The sequence below is a fragment of the Bos indicus genome, chromosome 27, assembly GCF_029378745.1.
Source record: "Bos indicus isolate NIAB-ARS_2022 breed Sahiwal x Tharparkar chromosome 27, NIAB-ARS_B.indTharparkar_mat_pri_1.0, whole genome shotgun sequence".
Classification (NCBI taxonomy): Eukaryota; Metazoa; Chordata; class Mammalia; order Artiodactyla; family Bovidae; genus Bos; species Bos indicus.
Genome location: NC_091786.1, coordinates 32209002 through 32231432, shown reverse-complemented (window position 1 = coordinate 32231432; position 22431 = coordinate 32209002). Strand labels below are relative to the sequence as shown.

General features: G+C 43.3%; 1 protein-coding gene across 1 annotated transcript in view; it reads right to left on the bottom strand.

The window, feature by feature from the left end:
- LOC109553264 (potassium channel subfamily U member 1) overlaps positions 1 to 21818 on the bottom strand; it is a 61768-nt gene extending 39950 nt beyond the window's left edge. The window contains exons 1-5 of the mRNA XM_070781617.1: positions 21594 to 21818; positions 17823 to 17939; positions 2926 to 2987; positions 1736 to 1826; positions 393 to 504 (exon numbers count right to left, since the gene is read on the bottom strand). Of these exons, the coding sequence (XP_070637718.1) occupies positions 393 to 504; positions 1736 to 1826; positions 2926 to 2987; positions 17823 to 17939; positions 21594 to 21782 (571 nt within the window). The 5' untranslated portion in view covers positions 21783 to 21818. The remainder of the gene's footprint in view (positions 1 to 392; positions 505 to 1735; positions 1827 to 2925; positions 2988 to 17822; positions 17940 to 21593) is intronic.
- Positions 21819 to 22431: the final 613 nt, after the last annotated feature.

The window sequence follows — 22431 nt, the reverse complement described above, 5'->3', positions numbered from 1 at the left end:
AATGGGTTCTGAAAATACATTACAAAACCATACAAACATGGTGAGGAATTTTTTTAATGGAAATAAGGCTTTAAATGGGGGCTTCCTAGGTGGCGCAGTAGTAAAGAATCCACCTGCCAATGTAGAAGATGCAAGAGATGAGGGTTCGGTCCCTGGGGCAGCGAGATCCCCTGGAGGAGGGCATGACAACCCACTCCAGTATTCTTGCCTGGAGAATCCCATGGACAGAGGAGCCTGGCGGGCTACAGTCCATATGGTCGCAGAGTCAGACATGACTGAGCAACTGAGTGCACACAGGCTTTGAAAGTAAATAAAGAATACTTCGGAATGAATGTTGAGGGTTTTTTTTTAATTTTTTTGGAAATTGCTTCTAACTCCCACAATTCACTTACCTAGCCAGTTACTCTTCAAGTAATAAGAAATAAAGGTGGGTGGGATGGTAAAGATGTCTACAATCGAATTCATCTCCAACCAGAACTTGACCTTGTCATCTGCTGCCAGAAACTATGAAATAAAAGCACAAGACCCTGAATTCTGTTACCCTCAAGAATTTTACAGTGAACACTAAAGTGGCTTTTTCCAGGTACTTTTCATTCATTAACTGAAGCCCTGAACTCATTGTATCACATACATACATTATATATATATATATATATGCATATACACTTATATGTATTTATATAACTATATAGGTGACATAGTGGTGAAGAATCTGCCTGTGGGTGCAGAAGAGGCAAGAGATGCAAGTTTGATCCCAAGGTTAGGAAGATTCCCCTGGAGGAGGAAATGGCAACCCACTCCGGTATTCTTGCCTGGAAAATTCTGACAGCGGAGCCTGGTGAGCTACAATTGATGGGGTCGCAAAGAGTCGGACATGACTGACTGAGCACAGACACACAACAGATAATGTATATTTATGTGTGGTCTTCAATAGAAAAGGTCTACAAGTTCGGCTGGCCAAGGCTGTGTTTATGAATTTCCCTATTTAGATTAAGAAAGGAAGCACTTCCAGAAGGGAGGATCTGCTATAAAAATAAGATTGTGATGGCTATTGCGGTTGAATAAATTTTGAAGCGAGGTCATAGAAATACATATATATCCTTAAAAATACATGCATATTTATACACATATATGTGTACACATGTTTGCACGTATATATGCACATATGTGAGAGTGTGTGTACATATATATGTATATATACATACACATCTCTCTAAAACATGGAATAGATAAATCTAAAATCTAGATCTAGGGTGGGCCCTCAAAAATTGCTTGTGGAATGAGAGAACTACTGAATATATGAATGCAACAAAGTTAAAAGCACAGAGTCTTTTATGGAGTTATATGGCACAGAAGCCATCAGTGGAGCAGATGACAATTTCAGAGGCTTCTTACCCAGGTTCTGCTATTTTGTGATTACTAGTTGCTCTTACTCGGTGGCAGGTGGGAAGCCAGTGAGAAAAATTCAGGATGACGGGACGATGATATTTTCTAAAGGAATCCTTTCCACTCATGCTGACATTGTTGGCCTGGTTTACAGGCTCAAGCGCAGGAGAGAGTTTTGGGGTCTCATTATAACTTTTGACAATTCAGGACCCAGACCCTCTGGCTGTAGAGCCTGAGAGCCGAGGCAGATTGTCTGAGGAAGGCATCTCCTAGTATCACACGGATCTCTTCTGGACATGCCAGTGAGCGCCTCTGTTTACTCCAACATTCGATAGGTATACGTACTTACTCTCAGCCCAAAATAGAAACTAAAGAAAGCGTTGAAGGTCAAATCAATCGGGATGGTTCTGTCTTTGTATGAAGAACAGCTTCTTACTGGGCTAGAAAAGAAACAAGGACAGTTTATAAAGATGGACATTTTAAAAGCTGTGACTACAGAGGACACAATAGAGAATAGGTGGGCAATTTTCTATTTATTTACCATGAATGGTCAACCCAGACTCTTATGTGCACATCTCGAGGAAATTACTTTTCTCTTGGGAGCAGAGGTCTGCATGAACAAAACCACCGCACTATGAATGGAGCTAAGAAAAACAGAATTACCTGCTCTTCTTTTCATAGGGTTTGTTGGTTGCATTTCCACTTTATCAATGGGATTGAGCGGCACATGGCTTACATGGCTTTTTAAGGTTTGCAAGACCATCTACCCAGCCAGGACATTTTGGCTTCAGTATACTTCTGAGAGAGAGCTACTCCAGGTCAAATGAACTGATCTGAACCAAATTCCAAGAAAACGTTCCTAATAGATCAGTAAGGAATTCACGAAGCAAAGATGACTAGTTTCTGTAAGATCTCTGAAGTTGCCTGACTCGTGTGGCCCTGTAATCTCATTTTACTTTAGCTGGAGCCCAGTGCAGTTCCCAGAGGATCAGCATGGAGTTCAGACTCTGTTGGGCTGTGTCCCAGAGGCTGTCCTGACTGTGGCAGAAGTGAGGGGAGTGCCTGCAGGGAAGAACACAGGATAATGTGCTCCTATGTTCCTGACGAGGGCTAGAATTTTCTCAAGACCATCCAAACTTGTCTGAAATCTATGAGAAACGCTGAAATGCCTACCGAACTTCTGCGTCAACACCTAAGGAGCCCAAAGCCTGTATGGCCCACATAGAGGATCCAAAGGAGGCGTAATAGCTAGAGGCTTGTAGTCCCAGAAACTAAAACAGTCTTATGCACAGCACCCCAGCTTCTAGCAGTGCAGAATGACAGGATACAGAGGAAACGCATGCATTTGTGTGTGTGTGTGTATGTGTGTGTGGAGCTGGGTTTAGTACTTTCTGGGGGAAACGAAACACTTATCCTTTTTTATGAGCTTCTGTGTGTGAGTATCCGTGAAAGTATATTAAACATTATTCCTGAGAGAAAATTCCAAATTAGCTGGCAGCCTACTGATATAAGCAGACAAGACTGGGGAAATTTACTCACTCAGTAGAGTTGATGAAATAGATTATAAGAGACCCGATGCTTAGGACAAAGACAAGGATAACCTGGAAAAAAAAAAAAAAGAGAGAGAGAGATGTACAGATCCGTTTTGTTAACATGAACATAGATGAATAAACATACCAACAAAATTATGTTTTCCCTTTTTCCCTTCCTTATATATCTGTGGCCATTTTTTCAAACATTCATTCATTCATTCAAGAAAAATGGATTGGTTCAGACAAATGCTGTTTGAGTCCACCTGTATGACATGCCTGGAGAAGTTGAATTTATAGAGTCAGAAAGTACATTGGTAGGTGCTGGGAGAGGGGTGGGCGGAGGGGATGGGGAGTTAGTGTTTAATGGGGACAGAGTTTCAGTTTAGGAAGGTGAGATGTGGGAGACAGATGATGGTGAGAGTCACAACAATGTGACTATACTTAGTGCCACTGAGCTTTCCAGCTGAGTATGGCTAGGAGCATATGTTTTATGTTATGTGAATTTTACAACAATAAAAAAAATTAAATAAATGACAAATTTAAATAAAAACTGACTGGACCTTTACTATAATCAATAAATGAACCTGTATCCTCCCATAACTTCCTTAATTTTAACTTTCACACAGTTCAGAATAAACAATTGGTCCTTTCTGCTGCTTCTAAGGTTTTCTGAGCTCTGGAAGTCCTATCGTTCACTCACGCATTCACCAAACATTTATAGTGCTTAATATGTGTTATTCACTTTATTACACGCTAGAAAATGAGGGCCATGGCATACAGACTCTGAATTTGAATTGCCAGTGATGGTGGAGAAGAAACAGTCCCAAACCTGCCCCTCTAAAGGACGATCAGACTCTTGACAGGAGAGAATGTGCTATAAAGTGAGAAGAGAAGAACAAGTGCTTGAACTTGCCAATGTATCCAGTCTGTAAAATAAGAACTTGTGGAGTGCAATGAGAAATCTACCCATTCAGAATCTTCAGTGCATTTGGATGAAATCTTTTGCAGCCTCCGTGATTTTTTAGATCAATTATACACAATCAGTTAGTTCTAGTTTCCAAACATTAAAAAAAATATGTTCAGTCCAGTGTAAAACTCAGAATTTTATTTACAATTAAAGCTTCACTCCCCTCCAACTCAGGTGCCTCTTGGACAGGCTACCTGTATTTGAAAAGTGGTCAATGTCTTTTCTCTGTTAAGCTTTTTTGTTTTTTAGTTGAAGGCGATGGCAACCCACCCCAGGACTTGCCTAGAAAATCCCATGGATGGAGGAGCCTGGTAGGCTACAGTCCGTGGGGTCGTGAAGAGTCGGACACGACTGAACGACTTCACTTTCAATTTTCACTTTCATGCATTGGAGAAGGAAATGGCAACCCACTCCAGTGTTCTTGCCTGGAGAGTCCCAGGGACGGGGGAGCCTGGTGGGCTACTGTCTATGGGGTCGCACAGAGTCGGACACGACTGAAGCAACTTAGCCGCAGTAGCAGCACCAGCCTAGTGACTAGGCTGCCTCTGGCCTCTAGAGACTTGAGATTCATGATCAGTGTCAGGCAGTGAATCGAAAGGGGAGGTAGGACAGGTAACAGCCAGAAATGTTGGACCTGGCTGGTGTTAGATCACTAGGCTCTCACCCTTGGGCTCTCCAGGCAAGGGAGGTGTTAGTTTGCTTTCCTGGGTTGATTCATTGCTCTGTAGAGATCCCGATTTAATTTCTATTCCTATTCAACAGCTATTTGTTTCGTACCTCTCATGCCCCAAGAATCATTCTGGGGATTGGGATATATCTGTCACAAATATACACAAAGATCCCTGCCCTATGGAGCTCAGGGTCTGGACAATGAAGTAATTAACATGTACCTTAGGTGATATGTGAGAAGATGCGTGCTAGGAAAAGAAAGGAGAGCAATTGAAAAGATCAGAAGTGCAAGGTGAGGGGGCAGACTGGCTGCCATCTAGATAATATTTAAAGCTAAGTGTCCCCACTGCGGTTCTCCTGCGCTGAGTGGAAGCATCTTCTCTCGCTGGCTGCTCACAACTCCTTTCTCAGTGCACTTCCCACTCCTGATTCTGCTGGGACTCCTCCCTCCAGAGGCCTACTTGGACAGGTTCCAGAAGACTCTCCCCCGTGACCCATGTCTGGCCCAGGGACCAGCTCGAGCACCCTGTGCCCCAAGAAACACTAGAAAAGTGAAAGTGAAAGGAAAGTGAAGTTGCTCAGTCGTGTCCGACTCTTTGCAACCCGTGGACTGTAGCCCACCAAGCTCCTCCATCCATGGGATTCTCCAGGCAAGAATACTGGAGTGGTTGCCATTTCCATCTCCAGGGGATCTTCCTGACCCAGGGATTGAACCTAGGTCTCCCACATTGCAGGCAGACGCTTTAACCTCTGCACCATCAGGGAAGCCCTTAAATACAAGAATACAGTCTCTCAGAAAACCTCCTATAGAGACACAGAACTTCAGATCCAAGTACTAACATCAAACATTTCAAGAGAGGAAAGGAAGCCAAGTTGAAAGAAGAAGGAGGAGGAGGCGGGGGGTGGGGGGGTGCTGAAAGGGGTGGCCTTACAGACGCCTCCTGCCACCTGCAGATACCCAGGCGTTATGGGACTTTTCTCTGGGACTCCAGAGAAGGGAGGACTGGAACTCGGCCCTACCAGAAATCAGACCAGACCAGAACCAGAATTTGAGTTCTCTGCCAAGAGGAGGTGATCAGTAAATTGGAAATTGGAGGGAGCTCTTATTGTGGTGGGGTGGTGGTTGGGGCAGGGGGCATGGGGCTTTCCTTAAGGACCGATTGTCTTCAGGGTGGCCATCTCTCTTCACCAATGAACCAGACTCAGCTTCTGCATCCCCAAAGGTCTAAGAGATGCAATCTGATCTTTCTAAGTGGTCTATCACTTGCCAGGAGAGGAAAGTCCCATGCCCCGCCGCCCCAACCACCACCCCGCCACAATAAGAGCTCCCTCCAATTCCCAATTTACCCTGATTTACATGGGATTGGTCAAGATGCTAAGACTTTCAAATGGTTTTCTTTCAACTGCTTTGTAAGTGGCAGAAGCTGTAGCTTACTGGGAGTTACTGACATCTATTTTTCTTGGGGTCTCAACTTTTACTGTCAGTTCTAACATCTGAATCATGAATCAATGGAGACATCACTAAGTTAGTGGGTCTCATGGAGATATTCAGTTGCAAATGTAGTCTGAAGTTCAGGAAAATATGTTGGGGGTGAATATATATAATATATATATATATATCTATATATATATATATCAGTAGATTAATCATTATTAATAGTTTTCATGAAATATTTTTCCTTCTCCTTACATATAATTACATATTTTTCTCCAAGGCTAAATTCCATAAGTGATTATTTATGTGTAAATCATGTATTGACAAGTCTCCAGAAATATGGTGGCAAGGCCATATATTTACAGCAATCCACAACATAGGAATTAACAAAAAAATAAATAAAAGAGGGAAATTTTAGCTTTATTCAAGAAGAACATCAACTTCATGTAAAAAGTAAAAAGGATGTAAATGTAAAAAGGATGATCCAGAAATTATGTGTAACAAACAACAAAATGTGTACCAAAGCAGAGTAAGGCTCTGGGAGCTAACAGCTTGTGAAGGCTGTTCAGGTGAAAATGGGAGATATTCTGAGAAGACTTAGGAATTTCCCTTGGGTTGAAGGAGCAGAGTCTGGAAGTGCTGGCTGGCTGGGAGAGGTGGGAAGCCCTCCATCTGGGCTTTGATTTCTACCTGCGTGTGTGCATGCTCAGTCCAACTCTCTGAGACCCCAAGGACTGTAGCCCACCAGGCTCCTCTGTCCATGGGTTTTTTCAGGCAAGAATACTGGAGTGGGTTGCCATTTCCTTCTCCAAGGGATCTTCCCGACCCAGGGATCGAACCCATGTCTCCTGTATCTCCTGCACTGGCAGGCAGATTCTTTACCACTGAACCACCTGGGAAACCCCAGTGGAGCTTAAAACCCCTGTTCAGCTGGTGGATGGTTATGGGTGTCTTCAGAATACAAACAGCCGCCAATGCAGTTGACAAGGGGCGCTATGAAAACCCTAGATCTTCCTTTGTGAAAATGAGCAGACAACAGAAAATTGACAATTACATAGAAAGGATAAGAAAACAGGAAGATCGGGCCGACAAAACAGACTACATAACTTCCAGGGAAAGAGTGAACACAGAATATATAATCAGACATTTCAGAATTCCCATTAGTGTTCCGGTGAAATTCTAAAAATCTGTGAAACAGTACTGGAGGATTGGAAAGGCAGAGGAACATGGGGTAACACAGGCAGTATTGCAAGAAGCTGTACCCCCGGGTGCTGGGAGATCAACAAAGAAAGGTCAGGATTCTCAGTATTTAGCATCTTAAAAGAGGTGCCCTTTGGAGGTGGGCTTCAGACTTGGGCGGAGGCGTCCTGGATTGGCTACTGAGCTTTGGTTCCAGCAGTGTTGGCAAAAACTGGAAATGGAAACCAGACATGGCTGCTGGAGTGAAAAAACTTTGATGAAGTGAGGCTGAAAAAAAACAGACGCAAAACACAGGAGCAGTTCCTCCCCCCACTCTAGAGCACAAGGGAGCTGACAAGGGACCTGTGGCTGCTGAGCACTAGCCTCACATGCCAAAGCAGAGGAGAGAGGGGGGATTCAGAGACCAGAAGCAAGGACATGCATCTAGCAAGTATCCTTAAGGAGCCAGGACACTTTGGAACAGCACTTCCAGAGATTTTAGGGAAAAGGATTATAAGCCAAGAATTCTAAACCCAACCAAATTATAGTTTACTTCTGAGAGCAACAGAAAAGAATTCTTGGACATCCAAGAATTCAGAAAGTACACACCTACAGTTTCCCTTGCAAATGAATATGGCAAGTACTCAAGAAAAAAAAAAATAGAAAGTTAAAATAAGTTACGTAAGAAAAGTGATGCCTAATAAAACAGGTAAAATTAATGGAATTTTTAACTCTAAAGAAAATATTAAGAAGGAAATCTTATGAGTTGTACAATGCTAAAAGCCAAAAACAAAACAAAACAAAGCCCCTAAAAAACAGTAGCAATCTGGAACTGAATGTTCAGATTAATTCAACAATTTCAGGAAGGAAAGAGGGGTGGTGTGGAGGAAAAATGTGCCAATAGTCTCATGGGAGAGCAGTATACAGATATAAAACACGCAGAGGTATGATTGGAGAGAAATATAGGTGGGGAGTTTGTTCTGAACTTCATTTACTGAAATGCTTATGATATTCTATTAAAAATGGAAAAACCCAAGTCAAAAGATGCAAAAGACGAAGAAGGAAATGGCAACCCACTCCAATAATCTTGCCAGGGAAATCCCATGGACAGAAGAGCCTGGTGGGCTACAGTCCATGGAGTTGCAAAAGAGTTAGACACGACTTAGCGACAAAGCAACAAGAACAATAACAATTTCAACACTCACGAGGCCACTTGTGTATTGACTTAACCACAATTAATTCAGCCCAACTGCTAGAGGCTTGTCACTAACACTGAGAGGGGTTTAAACCAACAACCACATCCAAAACAGATAGGCAGAACAGGTAGCTGAAATCCAGAAGTCTGTCATGGGAATACTAATAGTGGGTCTGTTTGCTGTTCCATGGCCACTTACAACATGGTCAGGCCAGTTGCAACACTGTAGTCTAAGCCGCTTCACCTGGGAGGGTGGAGACGCACCAGTGGCTCCCCTTGATGCCGTAGGCTGATGGATTCAGAGCTCACAGGCCAGGAGCTAATGCTGCCAGGCAAACACAGGCCTCTGGGGGAACGAGGCAGGGGATGAGCCCAGAGCTAGGTAAAGCCCTCTGCCCTCTCTGGTCCCAAACTGCACATTCCTTCCACATACTATTGCCGGGAACCGGCGAGAGACATTCCACTCGTGACAAAGGTCATGAGGAAGGAGGCTCGGCATACACAAAGGCGGGATCGAGCCTCAGGAGTCCCCCTGGATATTCTCGAGCATCTACCCCCAAAAAACCAGAGTCTGCCTACTTTATTGCTTTGTGCTCTCACCTCTGACTTTACTGGGGGCTGTCCCCCACCACCATCTCGCTCTCTCTGTCAAAGAGTTAACTTACAGCTCCAATTAATAAAGTTCCTGGGCATTAGGAGTGTTTAAATCCAAACCCCTCAGATAGCTCTCTAACTCGCCTGACAAGTTTACCCGGACTCCTACAGCTATGCACACGATTGTTTACAGTCTCCCAGCTTCGAGAGGCACGGGAAGCTTAAGATATTCAAATAGCTTAGAGCCTCTCAGAGAGTTAGAAACTGTCAGAATAAAACTAGTAAAAGATTTCATTGATGAGCCAATGCTTGTTGCCAAGTTTTCACATCCCCTGAATTGTATCCTTGAATGTGTATTAATTAATACAGTTGGTATGTAGAAAAAATAAGCAGTGGCCTTGGTGTTAGTAACTTTAGACCCTTAAGGTAATAAATTCTTTCCTTTGTTGTAAACCCATTACACATCCGCCCTATAGGAATGCAATTTTATCTTCGGAAGATGGCGCCAAACCTTAAAATAATTACTCTTAGAGAAAATAAGTCTTTGTGGATAAGTCTTTGTCAAGAGTCATAAAATGTTAATAGGCCTTCTGACCACAAGATGATGTAAATCACCTAAACCATTTGTATACGATAAATTTGCAGGATAGAAACCCTAGTTTTTGATAAGGATCAAAGACTGCTGACTTTGCATCCCCTATTATCCTCTATGTGTAACTTAGCGTATAAAAGCCCCTGTTGAAAATAAAGCTACGGGCCTTGCTCACCAATGCTTGGTCTCCCCATGTCATTCTTCCCCTTAACTTCCAGCTGAGTCTCCATCTGGAGTGCGGATATCCTCTGCGACCATTTATTTGCCTGGGCTTCTAAGACCCACTCGAGAAGGTGTCTAAGGTGGGGCACCATCCGCTATTCGAGAGGGTGCCTGCGGCCTCCGTGGTCAGAGCTAACCTGGTGTCACAGGTTATATTGATTTTCTGCGCAAACCAAGCTACTCAGCTTCTTTTCTCCACTGAATTCCTACTGAGCTATCCTCATTCTATTATTCTTTATATCTTTGATAAATAAATAAATAAATAGTCGCCGACGCCGTCTCCCCTTCGAATACCCTGGATCAGCCGGGGCTGGACCTCGGCATACTATCAAAGTGTGATCTGAGGACTCAGCTCCAGGGATCCCAAAGGCTTCTCAAAGGAAATCTGTGAGATCATTTAATGGCACCCCACTCCAGTACTCTTGCCTGGAGATCCCCATGGATGGAGGAGCCTGGTGGGCTGCAGTCCATGGGGTCGCTAAGTCGGACATGACTGAGCAACTTCACTTTCACTTTTCACTTTCATGTTTTGGAGAAGGAAATGGCAACCCACTGCAGTGTTCTTGCCTGGAGAATCCCAGGGACAGGGGAGCCTGGTGGGCTGTGATCCATGGGGTCGCACAGAGTCGGACACGACTGAAGCGACTTAGCAGCAGCAGCAGCATTTATTTTCTAACTACAGACCTACATGAAGCTGGGTTTTCTTGGCATGTTTCAAAACAACATACTGCCTGTAGAAACAAATTTAAGATTCTAGCTGTCTTGAACTAGACCAGACAGTAAAGACATTTGCAAAATTATAAAAACAGTACTGCTGCTGCTAAGTTGCTTCAGTCGTGTCCGACTCTGTGCGACCCCATAGACGGAAGCCCACCAGGCTCCTCCATCCCTGGGATTCTCCAGGCAATAACACTGGAGTGGGTTGCTATTTGCTTCTCCAATGCATGAAAGTGAAAAGTGAAAGTGAAGTCACTCAGTCGTGTCTGACTCTTAGCGACCCCATGGACTGCAGCCTACCAGGCTCTTCCATCCATGGGATTTTCCAGGCAAGAGTACTGGAGTGGGGTGCCATTGCCTTCTCCGAAAAACAGCAGTACTCTTCTAATTAAGTTTTGGAAAAATTTGACTTTTAAAATAAATGCCATTCATATTACCCCCAAAATGCAAAAGAAATAAAATTAATAAAAACCAACAAATGAGGACCAGTTGGTAAAAAATCCACCTGCAATGCAGGAGACCCCGGTTTGATTCCTGGGTCACTAACATCCACTGGAGAAGGGACAGGCTACCTACTCCAGCATTCTGGCCTAGAGAATTCCATGGACTGTATAGTCCATGGGGTCGCAGAATTGGATACGACTGAGCAAATTTCACTCACCTCAACAAATAAGGAATGTAGATATCATCCAATTGTCAGTATTTAGTACACCCACGACCTTGATGCTGGGAAAGATCAGAGGCAGGAGGAGAAGGGGACGACAGAGGATGAAATGTTTGGATGGCATCACCAACTCAATGGACATGAGTTTGGGAAACTCCTGGAGTTGATGATGGACGGGGAAGCCTGGTGTGCTGCAGTCCATGGGGTCGCAGAGTCAGACACGACTGAGCAACTGAACTTAACTGAATGAAGGGTTTACAATACTCCCTGCAGCATTTTAAGGAAGTTTATAGTCAAGGCTATGGTTTTTCCTGTGGTCATGTATGGATGTGAGAGTTGGACTGTGAAGAAGGCTGAGTGCTGAAGAATTGATGCTTTTGAACTGTGGTTTTGGAGAAGACTCTTGAGAGTCCCTTGGACTGCAAGGAGATCCAACCAGTCCATTCTGAAGGAGATCAACCCTGGGATTTCTTTGGAAGGAATGATGCTAAAGCTGAAACTCCAGTACTTTGGCCACCTCATGTGAAGAGTTGACTCATTGGAAAAGACTCTGATGCTGGGAGGGATTGGGGGCAGGAGGAGAAGGGGGATGAGATGGCTGGATGGCATCACTGACTCGATGGACATGAGTCTAGGTGAACTCCGGGAGTTGTTGATGGACAGGGAGGCCTGGCGTGCTTCGATTCATGGGGTCACAAAGAGTGGGACATGACTGAGCGACTGATCTGATCTGATCTGATTCACATTATATGAAAGAAGTTCAGTTTGGGAAAAATTAATCTGCTCAAGATGAAGTGCAGAAGCCAATGTTTTAAGTTCACATCTTTCAAAATTCTCAATCACCATGTCATTTTGCCTCCCCAGTAAGGAACAAATACGTTACAAAGGTTTTAGTTGTTTATCCAACACCCACTCTCCCTTTTCTTACTAACAGAACTCCCGTTTGTTTGCTTAAGCCACAGATATTTAGATAGCCTATTATGCAGTAAATTCAATCTCTAAATATTATAAAGACCAACAAAACAGATCACCATAAAGGAAAATAATTAAATCCTCCTGGTAAATTAACAAATAAATGTATTCTTAAATCAATAAACACAAAAATCCAGCTACATGATATTTAAAGAGACACATAAGAGGAAATAAGACATAAAGACTGAAAGACGCTGGGCAAAGACATCCCAATCAAGTATGAATAAAAAGAAAGCAATGTTACATGCTAATATTATATCCCAAAACATGCCAGGAGTTAAAAAAAAAAAAAAAAAACTACAAAAAATCCCCACTCAATGTGACAAAAAACACCTAGTCAATGTGACAAAAATGGATATTTCATATTAGTAAAATGCACTATCAACCATGGATATACAATAGGTAACTATGCATCAATTGATGCTATATAAAATATCTAAATCTGATAGAAATGCAAGATATTTGATAAAACTATAAAATCATGAATGAAAAATTTTGACATGCCCTTTTCAAGCAGTCAGCAATTAATTAAGGGTAGGGAAAATACATATAATTATAGTGCCTATATGTCAAACCATAAACATTCTCTCAAAAGTCCATTACACAGTAATAAAAATTGACCATGTACTAGGTAACAAAGAATTTCCCCATAAATTTCATCAACTAGAGATCATAAAGGCAGTGATATTCTTGGTCCATCAATTCCACCAAAATAGAAAAGAGAGTTTTCCATTCCTAAGGAAACAAAAGCACGCACGCTTCTCAATAGAATAGGAATCCAACAGGAAATCAAAATTAAAACTGAAAACAACTTAAAGACGATCAGGCATTTTTAAAAACCAGAATATCACTTGCCAAGGCCTATGAGATGTGACCAAAGACGTGCTCGGAGGAAGAAGTTTTTATAAATGAAATTCAACTGAATAACCTGTTGAAAAGCACTCAGCCCAGATGACTGGCCAGGTGCAGGCTGCGCAGGCGCAGTGGGACTGAGCTGGGCATGCGCAGTACCGTGATGTGGCTTCTAGGCTGCGCCCGGCCAGATGAGGCCGCCAAGGTTCACGGTTCAGGGATCTCCAGGTTGACAAGAAAGACGACTGGTGGCCCACGGCAGAGCCGACTGGGGAGGAGGTGTGAGCACGAGCTCGGGAAAACCAAGCTCATCCAAGCTGCTCCAGTGACGAAAATAAGCCCAGTGATCAGGAAATTGACCAACATGATGATTTAGGAGGAAACGAACTGTGGAATACGTGAACCGTGAACTTCCAGATGTTCAAGCTGGTTTTAGAAAAGGCAGAAGAACCAGAGATCAAATTGCCAACATCTTCTGGATCATCGAAAAAGCAGAGAATTCCAGAAAAACATCTATTTCTGCTTTCTTGACTATGCGAAAGCCTTTGACTGTGTGGATCACAATAAACTGTGGAAAATTCTGAAAGAGATGGGAACACCAGACCACCTGACCTGCCTCTTGAGAAACCTGTATGCAGGTCAGGAAGCAGCAGTTAGAACTGGACATAGAACAACAGACTGGTTCCAAATAGGAAAAGGAATACGTCAAGGCTGTATATTGTCACCCTGCTTATTTAACTCATATGCAGAGTACATAATGAGAAACGCTGGGCTGGAAGAAGCACAAGCTGGAATCTAGATTGCTGAGAGAAATATCAATAACCTCAGATGTGCAGATGACACCACCCTTATGGCAGAAAGTGAAGAAAAACTAAAGAGTCTCTTGATGAAAGTGAAAGAGGAGAGTGAAAAAGTTGGCTTAAAATTCAGCATTCACAAAACTAAGATCATGGCATCTGGTCCCATCATTTCATGGCAAATAGATGGGAAAACAATGAAAACAGTGAGAGACATTTTTTGGCTTCAAAAATCACTGCAGATGGTGACTGCAGCCATGAAATTAAAAGACACTTGCTCCTTGGAAGAAAAACTATGACCAACCTAGACAGCATATTAAAAAGCAGAGACATTACTTTGCCAACAAAGGTCCATCTAGTCAAAACTATGGTTTTTCCAGTAGTCATGTATGGCTGAGCGCTGAAGAATTGATGCTTTTAAACTGTGGTGTTGGAGAAGACTCTTGAGAGTCCCTTGGACTGCAAGGAGATCCACCCAGTCTATCCTAAAGGAAATCAGTCCTGAATATTCATTGGAAGGATAGATACTGAAGCTGAAACTCCAAAACTTTGGCCACCTGATGCAAAGAACCAACTCATTGGAAAAGACCCTGATGCTGGGAAAGATTGAAGGTGGGAGGAGAAGGGGATGACAGAGGATGAGATGGTTGGATGGCATCACCAACTTGATGGCCATGAGTTTGAGTGAACTCTGAGAGTTGGTGATGGACAGGGAAGCCTGGCGTGCTGCAGTCCATGGGGTCACAAAGAGTTGGACACGACTGAGTGACTGAACTGAACTGAAGTTATTGGCCAGGACCCCGGGACAGAATGATGAAGGTGTGGAAAGGAAGCAGTCTGAGAAGTTCCACACTGTTTCTGCAGAGGAACAGAGAGACATCAAACTCCATTCCTGCACTCTCTTGCATGGGGCACTGAGAAACTGAGCCTGGGATGGGCAGGGACCCGTCCTCAAAGGTGCCCATTCCTACCAGGCCCCTGTGATACGAGCTGACCAGTGTGGTGGCTTCCTGGCCTCGAGAGGAAAAAGTACCTGTGGATGGTGTTGTCTGAGGAGTGTCACGGTTGCTGCTGGAGGCTTCTGGGAGCCGCAGTGATGATCTAAAGGAAGCGTGATGCATACAAGATGGCCAAGGCCACCTCTACCCGGGCTGGGTACCACAGGTAGTAGGGGGAGGGCAGAGCCTCTTCTGCCCCTGGACAAAATGCAGCTTCTATCACCTTAACCAATAGGTAAGGATTGGCCACATGATGCGAAGAGCTGACTCATTTGAAAAGACCCTGATGCTAGGAAAGATTGAGAGCAGGAGGAGAAGGAGACGACAGAGGATGAGATGGTTGGATGGCATCACCAACTCAATGGACATGAGTTTGGGTAAGCTCCGGGAGTTGGTGATGGCCAGGGAGGCCTGGCATGCTGCAGTCCATGGGGGCACAAAGAGTTGGACACAACTGAGTGATTAACACACACACACACACACACACACACACGTATATCATGAAACAAACTAGTTTGCCTTTGACAGTTCCTTTATTTTCAAACTTTAGTGCCTCTTGAATTTCTAAAACATAATTAGACTGTGTCAACCCATGCTTCTTAAAAACTCCTCAATGACTCCCTGTTGCATCAGAATAAATCCTTCCATTTGAGCAACCTACGCATTGCAGGGCCCTCCCATCTCTACTCAGACCTCACTGTTCTCCTACCTCCTGGCCTCTGACACAGGAACCCCATTTGGCATTTACCGTAATTTGAGCCCTTACTTCCACAAGTCTCTTCTCTCAAACAGGAAACTTGTTCCTTCTGCTCTTTAATCTCTTTATTCTTCTGATTCTTCAGGTCTCAGCTCAAATCTTACCTTTTCAGAGATTTCCTCTCAGATCACTGCATCTAATGTGGTCTAACTCCAAAACCACCAAAATTCTCAAACATACCCCTCATCATTCTCTCACTGGTAACCATCTGAATTTATCCTTTCTGTTTATGTACATATTTATCATTTCTACCTCCACGAGAATTTCAGTCCCATAAGTGTAAGACTCTCGCCTGCATTTTTCACCATGTCTAGAATATATGCTTCGCATGTAGTTGCAAACAATAAATATTTGTGGAAAGAAGGAAGAAAGGAAATTACAAAGGAAGGGTGGGTGGAAGGAAGGAGCCATTCCCCGCCCCCCATCCTTTCATACACACTTGCTTGGAACCCTCACAGAGACTCTCAATTCTGTCTTTCAGTGCCAGACTATTCTGCTTCCTGTTTTCCAACTATTTAATCATAACCCATGTCAGATCAAAAGAACAATTTTTCCATCATTAAAGAAGTACTATATATTGGCATGTACTCAACACTTACTCCTTGCCACCCACTCTGTATACGCAGTGCTTATATGGTAGACGGTGTAGAGTTCTCTTTTGCCTCACCCCAGTCACCTTGACTACTTTAGTCCCAACATTGTCCACATATAATCTAACATGATTTGAACACTTGAAGAGATCTAACCAACAAATCCGTGATAAAATTTTAAAAAAAGAACCAGAAAATCCTTCTTTAACAGGTGTTGGGGTTAAGGATTTCAAAAAAGAGACCAGAAAAAAAAGGAGAGGCACATTCTCAGATGACTCAGTATTCACTGCAGAGTTCATCAACGCAATTTTATTTATGTACTTTAAGTTTTAAAAGCTGTTAGATCTGAATTAAGTAACATTGAGTTTTCTAGAAAAGAGCGATGTATGAATCACAAAAGACGATCGTTGTTGGTTCACATACATCTCCTTCCACTGTGTTACCACGTGATGGCAGCACACCCTCACATTACAGATTCTGATTTTGAATGTTTCAGATCAAACAATACTACTGAAATGATGATCAGGGTGATATTCATTTACAGGGCGTCTGCTATTTCCAGACAATGGGGTATAAACTTCCCCCCATCCCCCTGACATGGTCTTTTTCTCTCAAGGAGCGCATGGAGCAGTGCGGGGAGACAGGCTTATGCACAGATAATTTTAAGAACAGTGGAAATGATAGAAACCTAGAGGTGGGGACTCTTAGCTTAATATGGTGGTTGCTGTTTAGTTGCTAAGTCGTGTCTGACTCTTTGTGACCCCTGGACTGTAGCCACCAGGCTCCTCTGTCCATAGGCTTTTCCAGGCAAGAATACTGGAGTGGGTTGCCATTTCCTTCTCCAGGGGATCTTCCTGACCCAGGAATTGAACCCAGGTCTCCTGCACTGCAGGCAGAGTCTTTACCAAGAGAGCTAGGGAGATAAGGTAAAATTTCCCTGATGGGATGATGCCTGGATTGAATTTTAATGCATCAGAGTTTACCTGGGTGAAAATAGGAAGTAAATGATAAATATTCAGAGGCAAAAAAGACTAGCTTTTGAAAATTTACTTTTAATTGGAGGACAATAGCTATACAATGTTGTGTTGGTTTCTGCTGTACAACAACATTAATCAGCTATTAGCATACATACATCCCTCCCTCTTCAGCCTCCGTCCCAGCCACCCCTCCATCCCACCCCTCCTGGTCATCACAGAGCACTGAGCTGAACCCCTTGTGCTATACAGCAGCCTCCCACTAGCTATCTGTTTTACATATGGTAGTGTATATATGTCAACGCTGAAGAAAGGAAGCTGTTAGCATCAAAGGAGGGGGAAATACCTGTCCCCTACAGAGCAGAGAATCCACTACAAACCAACATTATTTGAGCATCAGCTATATGCCCGGCATCGATCTACATTACAAAGAGAACAAACCATCTACATACAAGAACAGAATGCACACAACCTTTGCCCTAATAAAGTTTTTCTTCTGGGGGATAGACTGACAACAAATAGAAAACGCAATGCCAAATGAGTCTCTTCACTCCAAAGGAAAAAGCAAGCAGAAGCGTAAGTTGGAGACCACAGATGCAGGGAGACAGCCGTTGGGAGGTAGTGATGTTTTGGGAAAGGCCGCCAGGGCACAGCAGATGCCTTTACGTGGACCATGCATCACAGTCATGGCTAAAGTCTTTTAGCAAGTGGTCACTGGAAACGTACTCACCAATACCTGTCCCACCAAGGTCTGTGCCGAGAGCAGCATTTCTATACGATCACGAAAGTGGCTCTGGAAGGTGAGACTTCTTGAATGTTTACGTCTCATGTTACCTGAATTAAATTCCTAGAAGCAAGAGAAAGAAATGGAGAGTGAGCTGGGTCTCAGAAGAGGTCATGGGCTTCATGAGTGGTTGATGGCATCTTCTGCTGTGACATCAGCCAGAATCTCTCCACCTTGTCCCACCCCAGGAAACTTAAAGTCCCCTCTTCCATATTTCACGGATGAATCTGACTCGGTTTGCATTTTACTGCTCTTCTGCAGTAGTTTCATTCCAACCCCTGCAGTCTTTGCCATGTTTGTCTCACATCCTTCACACTGACTCTGTCGTAATGATCAGGGTTGGGAGAAAAGAGCTTCCTTCTGCTCTGGGAATAAGTGTCTTATCCTTTTCCATCAAGATACATGGACAAAGAACAAAGATTACACGTGGATTTCTAGGTGGTTACTTAAGTATCTGCTTTTTTTTTTTTTTTTTTGAGCAAGAAAGAAGAGGAAAATGTTTAGGCATTTTATATTGATTTTAATTCCTTATCTGGTATCCTATCCTGTTGAAACTATGATCCTCCCTCACATTTATAAAATGCCTTTACTTATTATACAATCTTTGGGTTCCGCATCTGCGGATTCAACCAACATCAGATGGAAAATAGTTGGAAAAACAATTCTAGAAAGTTCCAGAAGACAAAGCTTGGATTTGCGGGGTTTGGGCCTCTAGTCACACAGCATTTACATTGTATTTGGTATTATAACTCATCTAGAAGTGATTTGAAGTGTACTGGAGACATGCCCAAGGAAGGTGCAAGTACTATGCCCTTTTATATAAGGGACTTGAGCACCCTCAGATTTTGGTATGGGGGGACGTCCTGCAACCAACCCGTGGCTGATACCAAGGGATGACTCTATTTGAAATTTATAATAATCTTATGAGGTAGACAAAGTAAGTCTGATTGAATCCATTTTATACTGAAGGAAACTAAGGTATCACAAAATTAAATAAGGAAACTGAGGTATAGCAAATTTAAATGACATACTCGTGGGCAGGCAATGAAAACAGGCTGGAGGCTGAATTAGCCGCTGGGTCTGTTAGTCTTGAACTAGTCCCCAGAAAGGCACACATGAATGGGCATTGACCTCACCATGTGGACTAAGACCTCTGAGTTTTAGAAAAGCTCATTTCATGTGGAGCCAGGCTTTTGAAATGATATAATTTCTCTATCTATGTTTTCTGAATGGTAAGAAGTTTCATTAAATGACTATTTGATAGAGTTCATATCTCCATCAACGATTGCCTCTAATGCCTATGACTCATCCTGTGCCTTCCTGGGAAGTTGTCTGGACATCGATTTTTTTTTTTAAAGATATTCAATGGCATGAATGTGGAACACTCATTTGAATTCCATTATAAAACTGAGGTGCCTTCTGTGGGAAAACAAATTGGCCCTAAGATATAATAAAATTGTACATATGAATGTAGTAAATCTTTTAAAATGCACATTTAAGGAGAAAATTATGACTCTCCAAATAATTTTTTTAAAACAATTTTCCACAGTACCTAGCTTTGTGGCATTTTTGCATTAGGCCAACATTCCCAAAGGCTTAGAGAAAAATACAACACTCTCAATTCAATTAGATCTAACAAATTATTAAGAAGTCATTCAATTGTTATCAAACTCTCTCCTCAGGATTTAAAAGAACAGCACAGTCTGTTGGTTGCTAAGACCCCACTGGTGAACATTTTGCAACATCTTCTTCCTATCTGAAATGAAAGGTACCTCTGGACTGGAAGGCAGACATAAATTATATCAAAAGAAAGACATGAAAAATACAGCAAATGTTTGTAGACAAATGGGTTCCCACATTTTTGTAAACCACAGAAAAACGAATATAATGGGGGAGAAGATACACTTCTGGAAGCAGAAATCTAAGGAGACTAAATAATTCTACCAATTCAGTTGTGCACTAAAAAAATAAAATAAAGATAGAAGGCAGGTTCACTATATCCACTACCCATTTGTGCTTCCCATTAGTGTCATTAAGCAGTTAGAACCCAGGATTCTTCTCCCAGTTGTAATGCCACTGCTTGTTGTTTTTAATCTAGAAATAATTAGTAATAGCACTGGGGCTTCCCTGGGAACTCAGTGGTAAAGAATCTGCCTGCAATGCAGGAGACAGGCAAAACTTGGGTTCGATCTCTGGATGGGGAAGATCCCCTTGAGGAGGAAATGGCAACCCACTCCAGTGTTCCTGCCAGGAAAATCCCATGGACAGAGGAGTCTGGGTAGACTGCAAGTCCATAAGGTCACCAAGAGTTGAACACGACTGAGCACACAGCAAACTCATTTAGCAAAAAAAAAAAAATCTGTAAACTTCCATATTGGACACTTCTCAAAAGCAGACACCTGAATTTCATGTAATGACACTGCCAATGCCCTGAAAAAATTACCAAGTTATAAATTCTTTTATGTCAGTGTTTAGCATCAAGAGTCAGTGCTTCAAGGAACTGTTCAGGATTAATTGCAAAACACAATTGAAATGTGTTCTATTCTGGAAATCAGAGAAATGAAGCTGGGGGAAAATAACTGAGAGCATTCAACCACTGGTACTAGAATAGCCATTATGTAGCATTTGAGTGTTTCTATTCCTTTAAGCCAGCTTCCCTGATGGGGCCATGGTAAAGAATCTGCCTGTCAATGCAGGAGACAATGGTTTGATCCCTGGGTTGGGAAGATCACTGGAGAAGGGAAGTGGCAACCTAACCTGGAATACTTGCTTGAAAAATCCCTATGGACAGAGGAGCCTAGCAGGCTATAGTCCATGGGGTTGCAAGGAGTTGGACACGGCTTAGTGGTTGAAGAAGAAGAACAACAGTCTCTTAAGCAGAGCTTTCCCTGGATAAGATACCTCTTTACCATCATCATTTTCCAGCTGTTATTCAGCAGCGCCCACCCTTGCAAAGCTTGTTTGGGCATAAAAAAGTGTCTCTGCATTTGCGGCTGGATGACCCGTGCCACGTGTGCATGGGTTTCTGTGGGTGCGTGTGTATAGTTCCTTGGGTTGTTTTAACATGTATGAAAGGCAGTGTATACTTCTGAGTACCTGAACCTCTTGCACGAACGATCCGGGAAAGTGAGATTGACCCCGGCGTCTCTTCTGCCTCCCTCATCGTACCTAACACGACTGTCATTTTAAAATTTGAAACAGAGGCACAGACATAGTGCTGTGGATGCTCAGTCACCCGGCCATGTCTGACTCTTTGCGACCCCACGGCCTGCAGCCCCCCAGGCTCCTCTGTCCTTGAAATTCTCCAGGCCAGAATACTGCAGTGAGTAGCCATTCCTTCCTCCAGGGGAATCTTCCCAACCCAGGGATCGAACCCAGTTCTCCTGCATTGCAGTCAGATTCTTTACCTTCTGAGCTACCAGGGACTCAGTGTTAGTAGATGTTTTTTTCAAATTAGTGACCTCTGTTTCCAGAGCTAACATTCCGCATCATCCACATGAGGCATTGCTTCTCCCAGAGGTGGGAGAGGAGGCCAGGTCTTGTAGCTGTGCCCTTTGGAATGAAGGCCTGGGGTCCTGCCCCCTGAGCGGGGTGGACACCTTTCTAAGTCACTCCACCACAGCTCTTGGCCCAGGAAAACTGGGTGATGCCTTTGTGGTCTTCTAAACACAAACTCAAGCCAAACCTGTCTCTGATCTTTGTAACAGGGGAACTGACCAGGAAAATTCCCTTGCTCTTTTTCCATTTTTTAAAATTCCTCCCGATGAACCTGGATATGAATAAGATGAGGAATCCACAGAAGAAGATTACAATGGAGGAAAGAATAAACACTGCCTGGATCTCAGTTGTACAAGACAATTTCTCCATGCTTTCCTCAAGTTCATCCTTTGGCTTGGTTACAAACATCTTGAGACAGAACTGTCCGGCGGCCTCCTCTGTGATGTCATGATCACACGGTAACGATTCCAGGAATTAGAGTTCAGTGCGTCAGGGTCTTAACCTCCTCGTGCAGCAACAGTGAAGGGGTCTGGTAACCAGTGAGGTGCTGACTCACAGGATGCAACTGAATGAGCAGAAGGTCCAGGACGTGGGTCTTTGGAAGACCGGGATTCTAGATGGGATGCTCTTACTGATTTTCTCCATGACCTTGAGAAAACTGCATCCTTCGTGGCCACGGTCAACTGGCCATCTATCTGGTTTGTGCAAGCAACTTTAGGAGAACTTTTTTTTTTGAGTGAGATGACCTTGAACCACGCCTGAATCCACAGGCTGACTCTTCTCCTGAGTGATACCACAGTCTCAGTAACCTCAGAGGAACAGAGGAGAGGAGGACTTCAAGATTTTTGTGTATCCTCTCAATCAGAAAGGCAGAGTACAGGAGTTGCAGGAGGCAACTTTGTGAGGGGGAACACTGGTTGGTTGCTTTTTAGCTCAGGAACTCATTCCCCCCATCCCTTCTTTTATGGGGCCCTCTCCTTTCTTGCTTTTATCCCTGCCCTGTCCCCAGACCCTTTGGTCCAGTACAGGTAGAGTTCAAAATGAGAGCAATAGCTTT